This window comes from Diorhabda sublineata, chromosome 5 (genome assembly GCF_026230105.1).
Source record: "Diorhabda sublineata isolate icDioSubl1.1 chromosome 5, icDioSubl1.1, whole genome shotgun sequence".
Taxonomy (NCBI): Eukaryota; Metazoa; Arthropoda; class Insecta; order Coleoptera; family Chrysomelidae; genus Diorhabda; species Diorhabda sublineata.
The window spans coordinates 32,981,610-33,002,949 of record NC_079478.1 but is presented as its reverse complement, the minus strand read 5'-3'; the positions used below and the strand labels follow the sequence as shown (position 1 = coordinate 33,002,949).

At 31.7% G+C, this 21,340-nt stretch overlaps 2 protein-coding genes across 2 annotated transcripts; one reads left to right on the top strand and one right to left on the bottom strand.

Annotated features, from left to right (window-relative positions):
* Positions 1-45: 45 nt before the first annotated feature.
* Positions 46-15,471, top strand: LOC130444602 (fumarate hydratase, mitochondrial-like). Its single transcript, XM_056779831.1, has 6 exons — positions 46-279; positions 459-584; positions 9,866-10,088; positions 11,999-12,314; positions 13,755-13,979; positions 14,032-15,471. The coding sequence occupies exons 1-6, from the start codon at positions 175-177 to the stop codon at positions 14,534-14,536; spliced, it is 1,500 nt and encodes a 499-aa protein (XP_056635809.1). The 5' UTR covers positions 46-174; the 3' UTR covers positions 14,537-15,471.
* LOC130444603 (arginase, hepatic) lies at positions 15,429-20,465 on the bottom strand. The gene is made up of 4 exons (XM_056779832.1): positions 20,052-20,465; positions 19,541-19,726; positions 17,394-17,825; positions 15,429-16,939 (listed from the first exon to the last, which is right to left on the bottom strand). The coding sequence occupies exons 1-4, from the start codon at positions 20,224-20,226 to the stop codon at positions 16,689-16,691; spliced, it is 1,044 nt and encodes a 347-aa protein (XP_056635810.1). The 5' UTR covers positions 20,227-20,465; the 3' UTR covers positions 15,429-16,688.
* Between the last annotated feature and the right edge of the window lie 875 nt (positions 20,466-21,340).

Here is a 21,340-nt window from a genome sequence, read left to right as displayed (position 1 = left end):
TATTTTGTTTTGCCTATTATCATATTATGGAAAATAAATTTCTTTATGTTGCGAGTACCGTTTTTGAATTGACAGTAATTGTCAAATTCTGTCTGCTATTTTCTAACAATCTGCGCTCTTTGGGAGAGGTCAGGGGAGAAGTAAGATTTAAAAGAGTTAAATCAAAACAAAACCATGGTATTTTCAAGACTTTATAATCCTAGTGTCCGCTTGGGAGCCGGAGGTAGAACAGTATTAAAATTTTGTAAAGAATCTTTCTCCCCTCGAATAGCAACTATGGTAGGTGTTATGTCATCAGTAATGATTTGTTTGATTAAGTACACTATGATTTTTTAATTAAAATTTTGTTTAAACTTGTTTTAACTTCGATATGCTTTCAAAACTTCAAAATTGTATTAACATCATATTATGTTAATGTAATTGTAAAATTGTAAATGTCTCAATCTAATTCTTTGCAGGCTGACTTCAGAATTGAGAAGGATACATTTGGAGAATTGAAAGTACCTTCAGATAAATATTATGGAGCACAGACTGTTAGATCTACGATTAATTTTCCTATTGGAGGTGAATTTGAACGAATGCCTGTAAGTACATTGCTGAAAGATTCCCATATTATTTTTCAACAACACAGTAAAGTGCCAGTTTTTTGTGGAAATTCATTCATTTCTTAAGTATTATTATTTTATTTATATTTTTTTTGTGAAACTGTTGAATATGGATACTTACAATCTGTGTCAGCACATTAATTTTTTTAATTTGTTTCTTTTTTTACCAGTTTTTCCCCAATATTAACTGATAAAATAAAAAATATCAGACCTATGCAAAAAAATTATAATAAACAATAAATTGTTCAACAATACCAAAGTTATACATATATTATTTTGTAAGTAACATTAATATTTGGATAATTCTGTTTTTCGAAATTAAGGGAGTTTCTAAATTTATGAGACAAAATTCTGGAGATGATTGCTTTTATGAAATTAAGATGGGCTTTTCCTATAACAAAATTTCCTAAGTCCACCCCTTTCCGAAATACCACCCTTAAAATGTGGTGACTAAAATTGAGTTTTCAATTTTGTTCTAAAGCTAGAAACTTGAAATTCTGACATTAGCCACCCTTACTTTATTTCATATCAAAACCTTTTCTTCAAGTTGAAATTTTATGAAATGATATTATAACTCAAAATCCATGTTTTATTTAATAATATTTTGTATTCTTATTTTTTTTTCCAAAAATCAATAGCTGCAGAGAAATAAAATAAACACCATAATTAAAATATTTTTTTAATAAATTGAGTGTAAAACAGTAAATATGTAGAGGGTATGAAAATTACAGATTATAAGTTTCTAGCTTAAATGAAATTTTAGAAAAAAAATTTAGTACCACCTTGTAAGGGTGATATCTCGGAAAGGGGTGGGCTGAGGAAATTTTGTTAAAGGAAAGATCCATCTTGATTTCATACGAGTAATCACCTGAATTTTATTGCATGAATTTAGAAACACCCTGTATGTGTATAATTGAGAAAAGAATCTCAGGATATATTTTTTTATCAGATTACTAACATATATGACCTCAATTTACTTTATTCAGTCTAATAAAAAAGCATAAAAAGTTTTATTTCAAAATCAGTACAACTTAAATATGTTGAAAATAATAACAAATGGATTTCATTATTTTTTAAGCCTCGTCTTCTTCAGATTGAAAAATCTCGTTTTCCGCCTCATTTTCTACATAATCATTTTTTAATCCTCAGACATTTCTAAATTTGGAAAATTGTTAGTTTCTAATTTCACAATATCCACATGCATTTGACAGGGCCGGATTAAGCTAGGGGCTTGGGGGGCTATAGCCCCAGGTCCAAGAGGGCATTTGGAAATCATTCTGTAGTTTTCGAATTCCTTAAGGGAGCCCCGTCGTTATTTTAGCCCCGGCCCTATAAATCATGATAATTCAACTTTTCTGCAACTGCAAATGCAAAAGTTTCGTTGGAGCAACTTCTTGCGTTATTGGTGCCAAAACAAAACATGCTAAACTGCTTTTTCTTTTTTCCGGTCCCAACTGTCAGGTGATTCTTTTTTTTGATAACCAAAGCTGCATTTTGGCAGTAAACTCTAAAAATTAATGCTGAGCAGCATCTGATGTTGGGGGATTAGCAAGATTAACAGGTTTTGGTTTGACAACTACCTTTGAAAACATAATTTATCACAATTCATTAATACATTTTACTGCCTTTGCTACCTTGTATAGATGCAGCAGACATTTTATTCCATTTTGCACAATTAGGTTTTTATGAGCAGCTTCTATATAAAAACTTTTTATAGATTCTTCCAGTTCATTATTGTGATTTTTTCCAAAGTGTTTAAATATATATTTTTTGCTATGATTTAATAAACAAGATGTCGAATCACAGTATAAAAATAAGATGTACTTTTTACAGAAAGGATAATTATAAAACTTTTTGACGAGTATTGAGTGCAGAGTACTATCTTGGCCTTGTCTACGTAATTTCAAAAAATACAGTTTTATTCACAGGTGTCAATGCTATAATCAGAACCAAAAATTCTGTATCTTATAAGGCAATAATAGAATATTGACAGACACTCCAAAAGAAACAATACATTTGGAATATTGAAGTAAACGTTTTTAAATCTTTATCAGTTGACCCAAGGACCACAATTTCAAAACCAACATTACGTTAATCTGAATATTTTTAGTAATATATTTCGAGCATATTGATTTACTTAACATCTGTAATATTTCATCGACATGTGTTGAAATATACAGTATTAACCATAATTGTATAATCATAAAATGCACAATATTAATTAAGAATGTGAATTTTCACTTGTCTTTTTTATCTTGTAATGTTTTCCTTATTTATTTACACTATTGTATGTATGTATGGATTTGGGGTTTAGTATACACTGCAACCCAAAGAATCTATTGTCTCACCCTTTCTTGCTGCGATACTGGAGAACCCCGTGTTAACAGTTGATCAGCCCCATTATCGTCTAGGTCTCCATTACCATCGGTGGGGTAAATTTATAAACACCCTCTTACTCACTTAATTTATTCAAACACTTACAGTAGGCTTAACTTTTATATTTTATTTAAATTCTTCAATTACATTTCTATTTCATTCCATTCACTATGACTATTTATAAACTAATTTAAACATGTTCCATATATAAAGCCGAAACGCCATTTTTCGTATTTTAAAAAGTGAACATATAAATAACAAGACCTGCTATGATAAAAACATTTATAAAAAAAAACCTTAAACGAATTCAGCTATTTATAAAAATATTTCAAACATGCCATGAATTCGCCAAATTTTAGAATTCCATTATAATCGGACAGGACCGGCATCACAACCTATATCTTGAACTTGTTCGTAACAATACCATGATATAAACATGTTTATAATGATATCCAAATTTTCATTATAAATTTTTATATTTCTTTAGATTATTTACCTTTATTTTTTTTCTTTGATCTAGTTCATATTCTATATCCTTTAGTAAAATTTCTCTAGCATATATTTATGTTATAATACTCATGATAATTATCATTATCACTACCCATGGATTAATGTCTACGCTGAATATGAGAGTTGTTAATTGTTCAGTCACCTGCTTGCTTTTTTTATAACAAAATACCAATTTTCTCAAAACGCTTAAGCCCAGAATTTTGACTGAAGAAAATATTGCAAATAAATGGAGAATGTCGTTGAAAGTATCTTTAAATTATTCTCAATATTAATATATTTTTATATATAAATATATTTTTCCCTGTGCTCTTTCTAGTTTAATTTGGTATCTATTACATCACTCAATAAGTCGTTTGACTGAAACATAGATGGCGATGCCATTGCATCCAAATCCATATGACCTTATGAAGTACTAACTTTCAAAAGACTATGTATAAAATTTAACACACTCCTATTAGTCAGAAAAAAGAGACAGTCGTGTAAGGGAAACTACTTTTGTTATTTTCAAAACAATGGATTTAATGGCTTCAAAAGTGTTATCCGGACTCTGCCCCATCGAAAAGACCCATTTGTCATTGACTTGCTGGATTTAAACGTGGTCGTATAGACACTGATGATGATGATGATGATGAACGTTCTGGTCGTCCAATTGAGGTTGTTACTCCAGAAAACATCAAAAAGTCCACAAATTGGCTATATCTAATCGTAAATTAATCTCGCGTGGGATAGCTAAGACCGTAAGGATATCAGAAGGCAGTGTCTTTACAATTATTTGACCACAAGAAGCTTTTTTCAAAGTGGGTGCCGCGATTACTCACAGTCGATCAATAACAACAACGTGTTGATGATTCACACTAGGGTTTGGTCATGTTTACACGTAATAAATCAGATTTTTTGCATCGATATGTGATAATGGATGAAATATGGTTCCATCACTTCACTCCGGAATCAATACGAACATCATCTGAGTGGACTTGCAGCTGGTGAACCACGTTCGAAGTGTCCAAAGGCTCAACAGTCAGTTGGTAAGGTTAAGGTTTCAGTATTTTGGGATACACATGGAAGATTGTTCATCGACTATCTCCAAAAGGGAGAGACAATCAATAGAGACTACTACATAGTTTTTGGATCATTTGTATGCGAAAATCATAGAAAAACGATTTCATATGTCGAAGAAAAAACCAGTGTTTCACCAAGACAATGCACCGATTCCCAAGTCGGTGGTAATGATGGTTAAATTGAAGGAATTACACTTCGAATTGCTTCCTCATCCACCGTATAGTCCAGATCTCGCCCACAGTGACTACTGGCTGTTCGCTGATCTCAAAAAAATGCCTGCCCGTAAGAAATTCAGCTCAAATGAAGAAGCAATTACTGAAACTCAAGCCTATTTTGAGGCAAGACAAATCATACTACAAGCACGGCATCGAGAAGTTAGAGAAGCGTTGGAATGATTGTATCGCTCTTGAAGCAGATTACATTGATTGATAAAATATCGATTTTTGGCAAAAAAATATGTTTTTCTTAGTAACACGACTTATGAGTGATGTGTTGAGAAGTTTTTTAAATAATTATCAAAATTGATCAAAACTCATATTTTTTTTGTGTACCTCGTATAAACTAAAATAATATCTGATGTTGCGTGTTGAGTTTTAGACTTTGTAGAGATTTTTTTAAATATTCTTTCCTATAATTATTAAAAAAGTTATGCGTTGATATCAAACTTTATAGGTGTGTTTTCAGAGCAGTTTTAAGATAATTAATATCCACCACCACCATTTTCTTTACATTCCTTTTAAATATATCGTATTTTCGTTATACTATTCAACTTAACGCAAATATTCTATACCGAAAAGTAATAAGGCAATAAACTGGTTTACAGATGAATAAGATAAATATAAAATCAAGGTTTTTGTTATGAATAACCATAAAAAAAATGTGTTGTCAATATTTTCTATCGTCTACAACAGTTTTTTTATATCAATACACTATGAAAAATTTTCCTACTTAGTTGAAATACTACTTTTAATCCATGTTCCAGATTTTCTAAATCAATTTTCATGAAATTATGCGTTTTAAATCAAATGAAATAACCTTCAACTCTCAACATTCAATTTCAGTAACCTTACCTTCAAAATATCAATGTGTTTATTGTAATTATCTAATAATAAAAATTTTAAAAGACTTTCACACTGTTGTAAATATTTGAAAATGTATTTTCACTCGGAGTTGGACTATTTGCGAGGATGGTTCCTGAAGGATTGTGCCAGAAGAACCTGGCCCAATAAATAATACACAAAAACTTTGGAAAAAAATAAATTTTTCAACGTAATCTCCTTTTAGCACTTTTCGATACCCTACTCTCTTCATTGTTGGAGAATATTCGAGCAGAGAAAGTAATTCGAGGGAGCTAAATCTGGAGAATAGTGTGTATGAAGTAGCAAATCAAAACTTTAATTCATTACTTTTGGCCATTGCAATAACAGATGTATGAGATGGTGCATTGTCTTCATAAAACAACATTTTTCGAGAAACTACCGTCATCTCTAGGTCAGGCCAGGTACTTCTGAGACCATCCTCGTAGGTGCAGCTTTCTTGTTTTTATTCAGCTTCTGTGCGACGAATGTTTGTTAAATAGTTTTATAAAATATCAAACTGAGTAAAGTACTTACCAGGTTGTTCATAAAATTCCATCTATTTATAAATTGAAACAATAATTTATCATTACCTTACATTGTAACCGATTATGTATGTATAGACTAACGCTAGAAATAGAACAATAGAAACTTAAATTCGAGATAATCAGATCACAGTAACAAAATGAATCGTGCTGAGCAACGTACGGTAATTAAATACTTGCATTTAAAAGAATTAACTTCAATGCAAATTAATATTAGAGGAATCTGTAGAATAAGACATTTGCAGACGTCTTCTAAAGCACTGTAGACAAAGGAAATTTTTTTGTAAAGCTTGTTAGGCCAATTCAGTTCCAAAATTACGAAGGAAGTTTCCAATTATTTTTTCTCGATAATTTTCCATTGGAATTGAAAAGTAAAAGTAATTTCTTTACCATTTCTTATTGTAAATGAATCGGGGGTAAAGCAAAGGAATCAGACCTTGTATATTCGAGATTAGAAGTAAACGACCCGGAAAAAATAGAAAAATATATTTAAAAATCATAAAATACTTTAGCAAAAAAATTGTTAATTTCGTACAATTTTTTAACAATACATTTTTGTATCTAAAAATTAGCGGTGAAGGCAAATTATAGTGGAAACTTTTTACATTTTTCGTAATGTTCTTTTATTTTGGAAAGTACTATGCACATATCAACATTGAACTGCATGAGAACCGATACAGAGCAGAGGCGTATATTGGAGTGGCTGCTACCTAAGTAATCTAAAATATTATATAGGACGCTTCATCACTCCATTTAAGACGAAAAGTTCTTATAAACATGATAAATCTTGTAGTTAATTAGATACATAGTGGCGAATACTAAATTTCAGAGTTTAAAATGTGCATCTCCAACCTAAATGAATACATCCGCTCGGCGTCTAAATGGATTGCGTAATACATTCGAAGATACCAAGGTTGTTACGAATAACATTACAATCTTGTATAATACGATTTTGAAGATCGGGACTGTGTAAATGAACGATTTTAGATACCCCCACAAACCTGCCTGTAACGCATTTGGCCAGTAAGCGCACTCCAGTGCTCCAACACCCGCCGTACTCACCAGATTTGGAACTGTGCGACTTTTTTTGTTTCCGAAGATAATATCTGCTTTGAAAGGGGCCCGCTTTGAGTCGATGGAAATGGTAAAGCAAAAAACGGCAGGTTCCTAAAGGCCCTCACCAAAGAAGACTTCCAGCACTGCTTTGATCAATGTAAAAACGTATGGAAAGTTATGTGGCGAGGGGATGGGAGTATATTGAAGGGGAGTATTCGAATGTAGAATAATTTTTATAATAAATCCCGTAACCAATCTCGTTATTTAATAGCCAGACTTCGTATGTCTGACTGGTCAAGAAAAAAGAAGTCCTGTTAAATTATCTTCGATGATGCAAAGCTAAACATTGATCGAAAAGGAGTGTTGGAACCGTGTTTCAACTGTTGGGGATTCACATCGGCCCATATGTACTCATAATGACATGTCTTGGAAAGTTGGCTTCATCCGAAAACAGTAAAATTGGGATTGTTTGCGATTAAAATCCATTGGTAATATTGTATACGAAACGGGTAGTCAGTTACATAGTCCGATATCTTTTATAAAATTCTTCTCAGCAATTTGTCTGGTACTCGTTTCTGGATGTTGGTCAATAATTTGAAGGATCTGGTTTTCTAATTGTGGGTCTTCCAATAATATTCTTTGATTTAACAAAAGTTCCAGTCAACTTTAAACGAATATGTATATTAGTAAAGGTATCAGAAAATTCGTATGATATAAATTTCTTATTCGTTTTTGCGTTAGTTTTTAGGTTTGACAAGTATTTGACCTAACCTAACCTAACCTAACCTGACAATATTCTTTCAAATTTCACTTGGAATAAGCATGTTGTTTCGTATTACTTCCTATTCAAAATTAGGCAACATTGCACGAATGTTTCCCAGACAGAGATACAACATCTGTTAATCATGTAGTTAAGTGATACAAAGTGTCCCTTAGACACTTGAAGTTTCATTAAAGTATCAAATTACTTACCCTTCTTTTTTGTATTGATGTGGCTCTAAGGACCATAAATATTATTATTAATAGCTTTTCTTTACAATGGGATTTTGGTATTTAAAGAGGCATTCATCGAGTACAGTAGTCGGATTATTGAAACTAAGTTTAATTAATTATGTTCGTGAATAATAAATAGTTTTTTCACAAAGTAGTTTTTATGTTTTGATACAAAGAATATGGTTAACCACCATTGGTTAGCCCGAAGATACATACAGTCAGAGCACATTTATTACAAACAATTCAGCTCCCTGTATCTCATTAACGACAAGACTTATCATTTTTCGTTTTAAAATGGAGTGACGAAACGCCCACTACAATATTTTAGATTACTTAATAAACCACTATGACGATTACACGAAACATTTTATTTGCAACTCTTTAACTTAAAAATACCAAATTTGGTACACAGTATGAGACTGTTAAGTATGAAAATGAAATTTTTTAAATCAATTGACGTTCATCCCCAATGAACGCTCCAGAATGTTTTTATCGCCTAATAGTCTCATATACTTTACCAAATTTGATACTTTTAAGTTGAGGGTTGAAAAGAATTATTTTTTTTGAAATTTTGTTCCATACTTCTATATAACTCCCCAAAGATGCAATTTTGTATAGAGATTAATTACCCCCAATAGTTATATTTTTGGCGCCTCTGTTCTATATAATTATAAAATTTTGATTTCAAATTTTTAAATTCGTTTCCTTTAATAATTCACCAGATAATATTGTTACAGCATTAAAATAATCCTTAATTAATTATTGTTCATTGTTATCGCAATGATTTATGTTGTATTTACAATTAGACATGTAAATCTAATGTAATATCAAATTAATGAAATATGGAAAAACAAGTTAAACGGTTTTAATTTACAAACTCATTATTCTATATAATTAATCGCTAGTATTGTACTAGTTTTTAATTACATTAATTATATTTCGTATCATGGTTCAATTAAAATAATATCCTTAAAGACCGCTTGACGTGAAGCAAGATAATGTGCCAAAAATTGCATGCAATTTCTTACAAGGTCAAAGTATGTTACAAACCAAAACTAATCCTTTTTTCTTGCACTAGTGCCATAAATGAGACGATTAAATGAAAAAGAAGTCATTTATGGGAAATGGAAAATACATTGGAAACAAATTGAACTGTTTTAAGTCCTATCCTCTTTGCGTTATCTCATTTTGATATACCAAGATCCTTAAAGTAGATTTTGTAATATCTTTAGGAAAGTTTTAACACTTAAAGGTGCATTTGGAGGATCCAAACACGAATAGACCACCATTCAAACCCGATCTAATCCTCATAGAATATATTTGGGATGTGTTAAGCGCTTAGATATGATGTAGACTGTTAGCTTGTTAACACTAAGCCTTGTCAAGTACGGCACGATCAAATTTAAAAGAACTTCACAATCAGTACTCTTCATTTGATAATATAAAATAAATTATACAGTCCAGTCACAAGTTTCTCTGTTTGTTTGATTTGCTTTTTTTGCAATTTAATTTCAACAAAATGTACATTTAAAAAACAAGCGGTATGAGATTTCCACAATGGTAAAATTATATTATTTTAAGCAGTTAAAGTAGTCTAAACTACTAGATTTCTCATATTTTGTTAATGGTAATTAATTTCCTGCAGTATCCCGTCATAACAGCAATGGGTATTTTGAAAAAGGCAGCAGCAATAGTGAACAAGGACTATGGCCTAGATCCCAAAGTAGCCGATGCCATTGTGAAAGCTGCAGATGATGTTATTTCGGGAAAATTATATTGTGATCATTTTCCTCTCGTTATCTGGCAAACTGGATCTGGTACCCAGACTAACATGAATACTAATGAAGTTATAAGTAACCGGGCCATAGGTATGTTAGTTTAGATTTTTTTGTCTATATTGTTTCATAATAATTGCAAATAAAATAAAAGATGAAATAACTGAAAATTCCAATTATAAGTAAAACCTATAAGAAAACCATTTCATACAAATTTTGCTGAATTCATTTTTTAAGTATCCCACCCCCCGCTGGCCACTGAATTAGTCCTCCCCTAGCAATACATCATTCTATAAATTGATACATACATTTGCTGAGGTAATTCAATAAGTACATGCCACTGATTCTTCAGAAAGTCTAAATAGACACCACTGTGGACTGTCTCCTCAAAAATTTTGGTCTATTAATATAAACTTCAGTAATACTACCCAACAAAGACTTTTTTGTATAATAAATAATATAAACAATCACTATTTGTCCAGAATGTCTCCCCATCTAAAAAATAAATATAGACAAACAGAAATTTCTTTGATTACAAATTTTTGGTTGTATCCAATTCCTGGTTGTTCTTGAAATAAATATCAAAAAAGTTTTCAATTCCAAATACTTAATTCTTATTTTCATGAACCTTTGTACAGAAGACACCATGTGTATAAAATAAATATGGACAAACGAGAAAGTTTTTTAATTACAAATTTTTGATTGTGGCCAATTCCTAGTTGCTCTTAAAATGAATGTAAAAAAAAGTTTCCAATTCCAAATATTTAACTCTAATTTTCATACGTTATTATAGTGAGTGAGATAGAAAAAAGTCAACTTGAAGTAGATCTAGAAATACAGCTGGCCACTGAATTTGTCTTATGTATTAGTGCCCCTTTATGTAGAAGTCACATTTGCTGAGATATTTCAATACAGTAGAGCTATCTGATTATCCAGAAAGTCTAAAATGACATCACTGTTGCCTCTTTCCCTAAAAATGTCGCATAATAACAATAATAAAACCTCATGAAGAATATTTTGTTTCATAAGAAATAATAAACATAGATAATAATAATAGACAAACAAGAAATGTCTTTGATTACAAAATTTTGAATGTGGCCATTTCCTGGATGCTCTTCAATGTATTCTAAATACCTAATTCTAATTTTCGGGTACTTCTTGTAGTGACAGGTATTTTAGATATACTTCATTATTCAAATACCCTCATAGAAAAAATCAACTAGTCAAATCTAGAGACTCAGCTGACTCCTGAATTGGTCCTTCACTACCAATCCATCGTTCTGAAAATTTATCAACTGAATGACTTTATTTTGTTTAATAAGTAGTAATAAACATGAAATTTGTGTCAATTTAAACCACCATTTGTCCAGAATGTCACCACGTGTATAAAATAAATATATATAAATATAGAAATAAATATAGACAATATAGAATTTGTCCTCCTCTACCAATCCATCGTTCTGAAAATTTATCAACTGAATGGCTTTATGGATACTGATGTATTATAGCCCCATTATGTAGAAATCACATTTTCTGAGGTATTTCAATACAGTAGACAGCTGTCTAAATAGACATCACTGAGCACTCTATCCCCAAAAATGTTTAATAATAAAAATTGTGTCAATTTAAATAATCATTTGTTCAGAATGTCGCCCTATCTAAAAAATAAATATAGACAAACAGAAATTTCATTGATTACAAATTTTTTATTGTGGCCAATTCCTGGATGCTATTGAATGTATTACAAATACCCAATTCTAATTTTCATGGACTTCTTGTAGTGGCAGGTATTTTAGATATACTTCATTATTCAAATCTCCTCATAGAAAAAATCAACTTGAGTTAAATCTAGAGATTCAGCTGGTCACTGAATTGGTCTTCCCCTACCAATTCATCATTCAGTTGACTTCCACCACATAGTACACATTATATATTACATTAAAAATTGTTTACTCTTTAGAGAGAATTAATAATACAAATTTTATAGCAGTTTTTTGTTTTAGAAATATTGGGAGGTAAACTTGGTTCAAAAGATCCTGTCCATCCAAATGACCACGTAAATAAGAGTCAGAGCAGCAACGACACTTTCCCTACAGCTATGCACATTGCCGTTGCCGTTGAAATTGAACACACTTTGTTACCGGGATTAAAAGCTTTACACGAAGGACTAGACAAAAAATCCAAAGAATTTAAAGATATAATAAAAATAGGGAGGACACATACACAAGATGCCGTACCGTTAACTTTGGGTCAAGAATTTAGTGGTTACACACAACAGATGGCTTTCGCAATTGATAGAATTAATGCTACATTACCAAGGTCAGTATTTCTACTTTTCAAGATAAAAACATTTAAAATTTTATTTCCGTGAAATAAAATCCTTTTCCTTCCATTTCTAAATGTTTTTTAATTAATACTTCATATAAGTTCTGGTCATTTTATAAAATTCACCCCCTTTTTATCAAGTTCAGTGTAAAATGCTCCAGAATAATTATAACAAAGGATCATTATCCTTTCAGATAGTTCCAGAATCAATGACCAAGTTCAGGGGATATTAAACTATGAATTATATCATCACATATGATGGTAGATTATTGTACATACTTCTGAAATCTCTTCATACGATGGTGGGTTAATGAGACCGCAACAACAGGGCTCCTCTCAAAAGGAGAGGAAATTTGAACAAGCTGCGTCATTTAGTTTGTATAGACAGATAAGGCTAAACTTGATACATACATCATCAATCTCAATGATAAAAAGTTGTTTACTCAATTTCATCCAAACATGGAAGATGCCCAATTGAAGTCTGTACACCCAAAATAATTCACAATATGGCGTTGGTAGAACGTAGATTAAAAGGGCGAAACCAATAGAAATCTTACTCGACTCAATGGTTCCAATATTGAATAATTACTTTTGAGTATGAACTTTCCGCAAGATGATTGCTAGGTCAACCACCAACCACAAATATAATCATGTTACAACGTCACAGGATTAATTGCAATATGTAGGAAGTTATTTCTTAACCCTGGACGAAACATGAATCCATCACAATGCACCAGATATCAAGTAGTAGTCAAAACAGTTACTTCCTCGCCTTAAATTGACACCAAAAAGAGATAAGGTGAATTTATCAGCTTGACTTGACTTTCACAACTACATTGATCACCTTCAAAAGGTGATTACAATTGGCCAAGAAATTCTCTTGCAGTAGAATAATGCCAGAGTGCAGAAATATGCAGTTTCGGTAACAAAAATCCATGGTTTCTACTAAGAACTGTTCTCTGATCTGCTCGTTTCTTCAAATTTGAACTTAATTATGTCTTGGTTGCAAACCTGAAGAAATAGCTCAGCTGGAAGAGATATAACTCTAGTGATGAGATCATCTTACAAAAAGAACCTATTTATTTTGATTAATTCGACAAATTCTATATTATAAAAGGAATAAAAGAAAATAGGAGAAACGAAAAAAAAAATGTCCAAAGACAGAAATTGAATTAAAAATAGATTTGTTTATTCTAAAACGTATATTTCATTGGAAAATCAGGCCTTTTGATGCACCCTCGTATAAACACATATCTCTTGGATTCACAAATTTTATACTTTGATTTATCATACCAAAGAACATTGTCTCATCGGTCTGTTATCCAACTGTTGTACTGATTTCAAAATTTCATTTGTCTTTTTTAAAACTGCTAGTTTTGTCTTTCAGTATCAACATCTTGTAGTACCAGAATTCATTATAATTTTTTTTGGCAGGGTAAGAATGCTGGCTTTGGGAGGTACTGCTGTCGGTACTGGTTTGAATACAAGAAAAGGTTTTGCTGAAAAATGTGCCGCGAAAATCTCGGAATTGACTGGTTTACCTTTCACTTCCGCACCAAATAAATTTGAAGCGCTAGCTGCTCGTGATGCAATGGTCGAGGTATCTGGAGCTTTGAATGTCATAGCTGTATCTCTAATGAAAATCGCCAATGATATTAGGTGAAAATTAAGAATATTAATCGAACAAGTAAACTGATTATTTTCCTCGTAGATTTTTAGCATCTGGTCCCCGTTGTGGTTTAGGAGAACTCTCTCTTCCCGAAAATGAACCAGGTAGTTCTATTATGCCGGGAAAAGTCAATCCTACTCAGTGTGAAGCTATTACAATGGTTGCGGCTCAAGTAATGGGTAACCACGTTGCTGTTACCATCGGTGGTGCTAACGGTCACTTTGAACTTAACGTTTTCAAGCCTATGATTGTATCCAACGTACTTAGGTCGATAAGACTATTAGGTGATAGTACCAAATGCTTCACCAAGAATTGCGTCGATGGAATTAAAGCAAATACTGAAAGAATAGATAAATTATTGAACGAAAGTTTGATGTTGGTTACGGCATTGAATCCCCATATTGGATATGATAAAGCCGCTCTGATTGCCAAGACGGCTCACAAAGAAAATTCAACTTTGAAGAAAACCGCTGTGAAATTGGGAATACTTACAGAACAACAGTTTGACGAATGGGTGAAACCGTCTGAAATGATTGGACCTAAATAATGTAATAGATAATGGATGGTGTTATATTTAAAAATTTTGTTCTTTTCATTGAATTATAATATTTATTTATGAACATGAATGTGTTGAATTTTTTTTTAATTGGAGATAACAATATTTGTTTGTGAGAAGCATTTTACAGAAAAAAACTGTTTGAAAACATCCAGTAAATATCAGTCAAGCTACTGGGTATGTTTCAGTTGATATCCAGTAATTTGCCCTGGTAGTATCGGTAAAATAAGAGTCAGGTCAGCAACTTTCTTCCAAACTTTAAGCTGCCCAAGTTTCTAATCAACTCTGAATCGTCTATAAATCGAATTGTTCTCTTCTGTATTGAGTCGAACCTCTTCAGGGTATGCTTGGGAGCCGAGCTCCAAATATGAGAGCAATATTCCAAAGATGGATATTTGCAAATGAAGTTAAAATTGAATTGTTTGGTTCGCCGCTGAGGTAATTTATTTTTTATAGATGAACTTAAAAAGAGGATAGAATAGCTCCTTGTTAGAATAAGGAAATAAATATGTTCTAATACAATCATTGTTTATTTAGAAAAAAGTCTGGAAAGCTCAAAATTGTTGCAAATTTTAATTACTTCAAGCTGTTATAAAGCAAAATGAACTATTTACTTTTGAGTCAGTCAGATGCCGTCACAATTAAGTCTGCTATGTGTGCAGATACATGTCACTAATCAGGTGACAAACAGTTCGTGACTTCAGTCACTTTTGAGTTTAGTTTCTTGTTAATTTCTCCATGTGTATTGGGCATTAGATCAAAGTTATATTTTCAACAAATTCATCATAAAAATGTGCAAATATAATTTTGACCACGATTTGCGCCTATTTGCAGAGGGGATAAAATAGGAAAGGTTAAAAGGTCAGATAAAAGATAGAAAGAATTCAACTAAAATAATTTTTATTAATAATACAATTTACAGTTTTGTACTAACAACAATTACTAGTTTTATATACAGTCACTGGTATAATAGTCATACATGGAAAAATATTGATGACCTTTGCTGTTTGATAAATTTTTTAGATAGATAGACTATAGATAGTTTTTTAATATGGTAATTAATTTAGCATAAAAATAATCTAGCACGTTTTGAATTTTAAGCACATTTCAGAGGGATACAAGGGTTGAAAAATGGTATATTTTTGGATTATTCTTTTCTAATTCTATTATTTTTATCTTTTTGATATACTCCTAACCAAAAAAAAGGTGCATAAAACCAGAAAATCCAATATTCTCTCAAGTGGGAGATTTTAGCCTAATTGAGAGATTTGAAAATTTACATTCGGGTTCACTCAAGATATAATACTGCTCAAATTTAACTAGTTTGCATAAATGGGTATAAAATTATTATAAATTTTTGATGTTTCTAACCAACTGGTAATTTTAAAATTTCAATATCTGAGAACTATTATTTTAGTTCAGGATGGTAGGTCACAGGGTTATTGGAATTTGAGGTGATCTCCAAAGATCAGTAAAATAGTTTGATTTATTTAGTACATTTACAAGATGATATTATAGTGGTTGAAAAAATCTTTGTAATAATTACTTTGTAATGCTTGATATATACATACATACACAGGTAATGCAAATGTGAATATTTGTATAGTGGCGGTTCCTAAAATTTCAACTGAGTCAACACAATAAAAAAAAGGAAAAACCAAAACATAAAAGTTACTTTTGTGAAAATTAAAAGGGAACGTGAAGTAAGTCTAAGTAGAAAACAATAAGAAGTTGCGTTGCCTTTTTCCTATTCTGCCACTAACAACATAAAAATTGACATTTCTTCCAAAACTATTTTTTACAATAAGTTAGTTCAGTTCAGTAATGGGATGGGGAAGTGTAAATTTTGACTTGGTTATGACAGCCGATAGGTGCATATGAGAAGTTTGGCAGCCATATATTGTATAATGCTCGACAACCTATGGCGAAAATTGTACGAAAGAAATCCAGTACTAAATTTGCCTGCTCAAAGTCTAGCCAAAAACTCAATTCAACATGTTACTCAAAGTACTCCACATATACCTAGTTCTAATAAACAAACTTGATCAATTTTTGAATGGATCGATTATTGTACCAAGTACAGATAGCTAGTATTTACATTTGCAGTTGTATTTCCCTCGGAAAGTCATTACATCATGGTTGCTCACATTATTGGAGGTCGTGTTGGAGGGAATGTTTGTAAAGGCAATGTAGCATTTTTAAGTTTCATCCCTCGCCGGTTATTTCCAAATGCAGCCGATATTAATTGAATTGCAGCATCTACAGTTTTTTTAACATCTTGCTCGCTTCCTAGATCTGGATTAACTTCTACTAGATCCATTGCACTTAATCTACCTGTATCATATACCATTTCCATAAGGTGAATTCCTTCTCTTAATGTTAAACCCCCGCGAACTGTAAGTGAAATAATAGCAATCAATAATATTTTAAATCAATGAGAACTATGAACAGAAGCTAATAAAATTATAATATAGAGGTTAATTTAACATTCTATGGTAGCCCGGTGACTTGAAAATAAAGATTGTGTAATAGTGAGTGACAGTGGATAATTTTCATCATTAATATTATCAATTATGCGATGGAAACAACAGTAATCAACAAAAGGGAAGAAGAAGAACTTAAAGGAACCGAGAGAAAGGATAATGCAATGGACCCCATTGTAACCAAGGAGAAGAGGCAGGTCGAGAAAGACTTGGAGAAACGAAATAGAGGAGGACATAATAGCACTTAATATAAAGAACTGGAGAAGACAAAAATAGAGGAGTAATCCACATCAAAAAAGGCTTGATGATGAATATTATTGAAGGTTCCGGAAATTTTGGTTAAAGTTAATAATATCACAACTTACCGGAGGTTCCAGTACTAGGCGCTTCCAAAGTATCCAGTGAATCGATATCAAAACTAACATGTATTGATCTAGTTTTATCGGGATCAATGGCTCTCAAAGCCATTTCAACCACAGAATGTATTCCGTGCTCTTCGACGTCGGCCATACCAAAAGCAGTTATACCAAGTTTATCTATGACCATTCTCTCATATGGATCGACCGATCTTAATCCTATATAAGCTAAATTTCTAAGAGATATTACCGGTTTCTGCCAATCCATACCTGGTAAGTAAGGCCAGTAGTCGGATAATTCTGACGCTAGAATAGCCAAAGGCATGCCGTGAATGTTTCCACTGTCTGATGTTTTATTTGTATTTAAATCTGCATGCGCGTCTATCCATAAAATGCAAATATCTTTTTTGGCTTTGACGTGTCCATCTACTGTACCTACCGCTGCAAATCATAAATAAAAAATCAACATTTGCGAAATTTATTTGGCTTTTAAAATTAAATTTAAAACAGAAGAGATTGTGTTAAAAAGTAGACAAACCAGTTCGTCAAACAGATGGTTGTCTATTCGATAACTCGGTTAAGAAAAAACTCCCATATATTTAGAAAAAGACATCTATCCATATCCACCTTATTTACCAGATTTTGTACCAAGTGACCACTGGCTCTTGCCAAAGATAAAACTTTTGTTAAATGAGAAACTTTGTGAAACGATTTCTAACATTGAATTGGTCACAATATAGCAGATAAGTACACAGCTAACCATACGCAGTAATTTTCAAATTTGATGTTACTTTTTTACTTTGATGTTAACTCTACATTCAATTTCAAATCCAAAATATCAATTATTCACGAGAAAATTAAAATGTAAACTTTTGTATTCTACTAATTTGAATACCCATTTAACCTTATCTACCTTAACATGGAAAATAGATTACTTTATATAATCCAATTAATGTACTAATCTGAGTAAAAACAATTTTGTAGGGGCATTGCTGCTTAATGGAGACGTTAGGTTTAACAGATAATGCAATGTGCAGATTCTGCTACATAAAAGAAAAAATCCACATTCTCTCGAAGTATGAGAACTCCAGAGCATATAAAATAGAAGATAATCGTCTCTGGCAGCTATAGCCATATACTGAACTTTTTAAAAAGAGTTCGGTAACCACTGAACATCCCCTAGTGTCACAGCAATAGATCACTTGGGTTGCAGTGTTTGTTATACCCTGTACTACACATGCATAATCATAAAGAAATACAGCTGAGAAACGAAATTATTATGAGTAATCTTATCAATAGAATGAAATTAACACATTGTGGCTACTCCACAACATCTATATAAAATAAATGCTAAGGAAAATCATCAAGTCCTTATTAATATTTATTCGTTGCTTCTGGTTCCAGGGTCGAAGTCAGTGGAGCTTTTAGTCAAGTACCTGATACGAATAGACAATAGGCGTTTATATCCAATTTTGTAATGCATGGCATAGCTTATAATAGTTGTAGAATGGTAGAGAATATTTTTACTTTCATATGAGCTACTTTCTAAAGCTGTATTTTTTCACTCTCAGAAAAAAAGTTCTTTCTTTAACCTACTCTCCTTGTGCAACTCTCTGTGTAATGTCCTGGATACACCACAGGACGTGAAGATTCTATATCTGCTACCCTTTGTCTTAAGACGTACCTCACGGTGCAATCTTCAAACAAGCTGTTTACAAGCAAACACAGATCTCGGCTGTATGTCTTTAGACAAAAGGCAAATAGAAAAGAAGAAGAATTATTTCCTTTGAGTCACAGTGGCTCGTTTCTGTTAAACAAGTCATCCACAATCCAACGTTTGCATGTTGGCAGTGGTTTTACCTTTAACGATGGAGATCACACATTTACTTTGGTTTTTCATCAGTAAATTTTGGGCCTTAGTGCAATAGTTCAACCAAAATCACTATTTTTAAAATTAATCTAAAGTAAAAAGAAATCATTTGGGTCGCGGAATCTTGTTTCTGTTGAATAAACCATCCATAATCCAACGTTCGCATGTTGGCAGTGGGTTTTACCTATAACGGTGAAGATCACACATTTACTTTTGTTTTTCATTAAACACATTTCACAACACTAATAACCTCAGAATATTCGAAACAGGATATGCTTATTCATACCGATTGAATGATCTCCTCCTAGTGTTAAGCAGATATGATCATCTCGTAGCAATTCTTCCACTTTTCTAGAAACCTCTTCATTACATGATACCATTTCATTGTATTCTTTCATATTTGGAATTGATTTATGCCTTTCGAGAACCTTGTATGCTATATTTCCATAATCGTGTATCAGGGATTTGTCATCTAAAAAAATAAGTTTATTTTATTAATATACAAAGTGTGCATAATTACATTATCTGTACATTGGGAACTATTCTAATGATATACAAAATATTTTGACAAGTTTATGTTTACTCCTCGTATAAAGGAATTGGTTTTATTTTAATAAATTGAAATTAAGATTTTCCAACATGGAAGTAAAAAGAAATTCAAAATTGACTACATGTAAAATCTTTGGAAGTACATGATCACTTCCATAATTTATTAAGAATTCGTAAAAGGTACAAATGAACTACTTTTAGTATGAATATAGATATTATTTTTATTATTTAAGTAGTATTTTACTTACAAAATCCAGAAAGTTGTTCAAATAAACCTCCAGTCCTTATCGCTTCAGGTCCATTATTGGCTCCTGTTTTAGAGGCGCCTTTACCAAAAGGTACTCCTATTATACCAATTTTACTTTTAACTGATGAAAATTGTCGCTTAACATAATTAAATTCAGTTGTAATCTTCTTAAACATTATTTTAAAACAAAATTGAACAATTAAATAAAAAGATTTAAAAGTTTAAGACAGATACCTAAAGATATGCACATCAGATCAATAGGTTATCACTTCTTGACTTTGAGCAACCTTGAATCAAAACAAATATATCGTTTTTTTATTATAAATATATCTTTTCAAGATACATTTTTTTAAATTCAAATAGCTGAAAACGGTTTTCGGAAGGAGCTTTTTAGCCCGAAAACCAACTCAGAAATAGTTGAAGATATCTTTATACAATATAGTTGTTATACCAACAATACTATATCGAGTAAAAATCTCACAAAATAATTTTTTAGCGTTGATTGGTGATCAAAAAATTAGTTTTAAAATAATCAAAAGTCACAAATTCGGTTAAATAAAGTAGTTTTGAACTTTGACAAACATTTTTCCAGATATTAGATACTACATAAACCCAAAGATCCACACTGACCCATGGCTTCAGAGTTTTCTTCATATTTTCAGTGTGATTTTCTTTACCAAGTTTCTCGATTTACTTCTGTCCTGTGCCTCTTATATCCCTTTCTTCCATGGTCTTCCTTTTGTTTTCTTTCCCCTGCTCTTAATAATCCTTTTGGTATTTTGGAATTATTCATTTGGGAGACGTGTCCCAGCCATTTAACTCATTGTGCCCTTTATCCCTGGGTAATGTGATCCGAAACAGATTAAATTTCTCAAAATTTTCCTCTACTATACCATAATATCCATTGTTTGGACAACTGTTGGTTGAATAACTAAACTAACCTGATATTGATAATTTAACACTGCTTTTAAGGTACCTGCTGCATCACTTCCCTTTCCAATTCTTGTTTTCACCTCAAGAAATTCACAAATAAGAAGTTGAATTGGTCTTTCTACAATATTAAATACTATTCAGACATTTGAAGTGATATTTTATATAGAATTATGAATTCAGATACTTACAATGATTAACAAAGTTCCTTTCTTCTCTTATGAAGGTGATTTAGTAAAATAACTACTTCAAAGAAAATAGAGAGAGAGGGAGGAAGATTCGTTTGATAATTTTTAGGTAGGATAAGGGAGATTTTTTTATAAGAGAAATGTTTGTTGGAGTTAGCCATGATATAGGAGT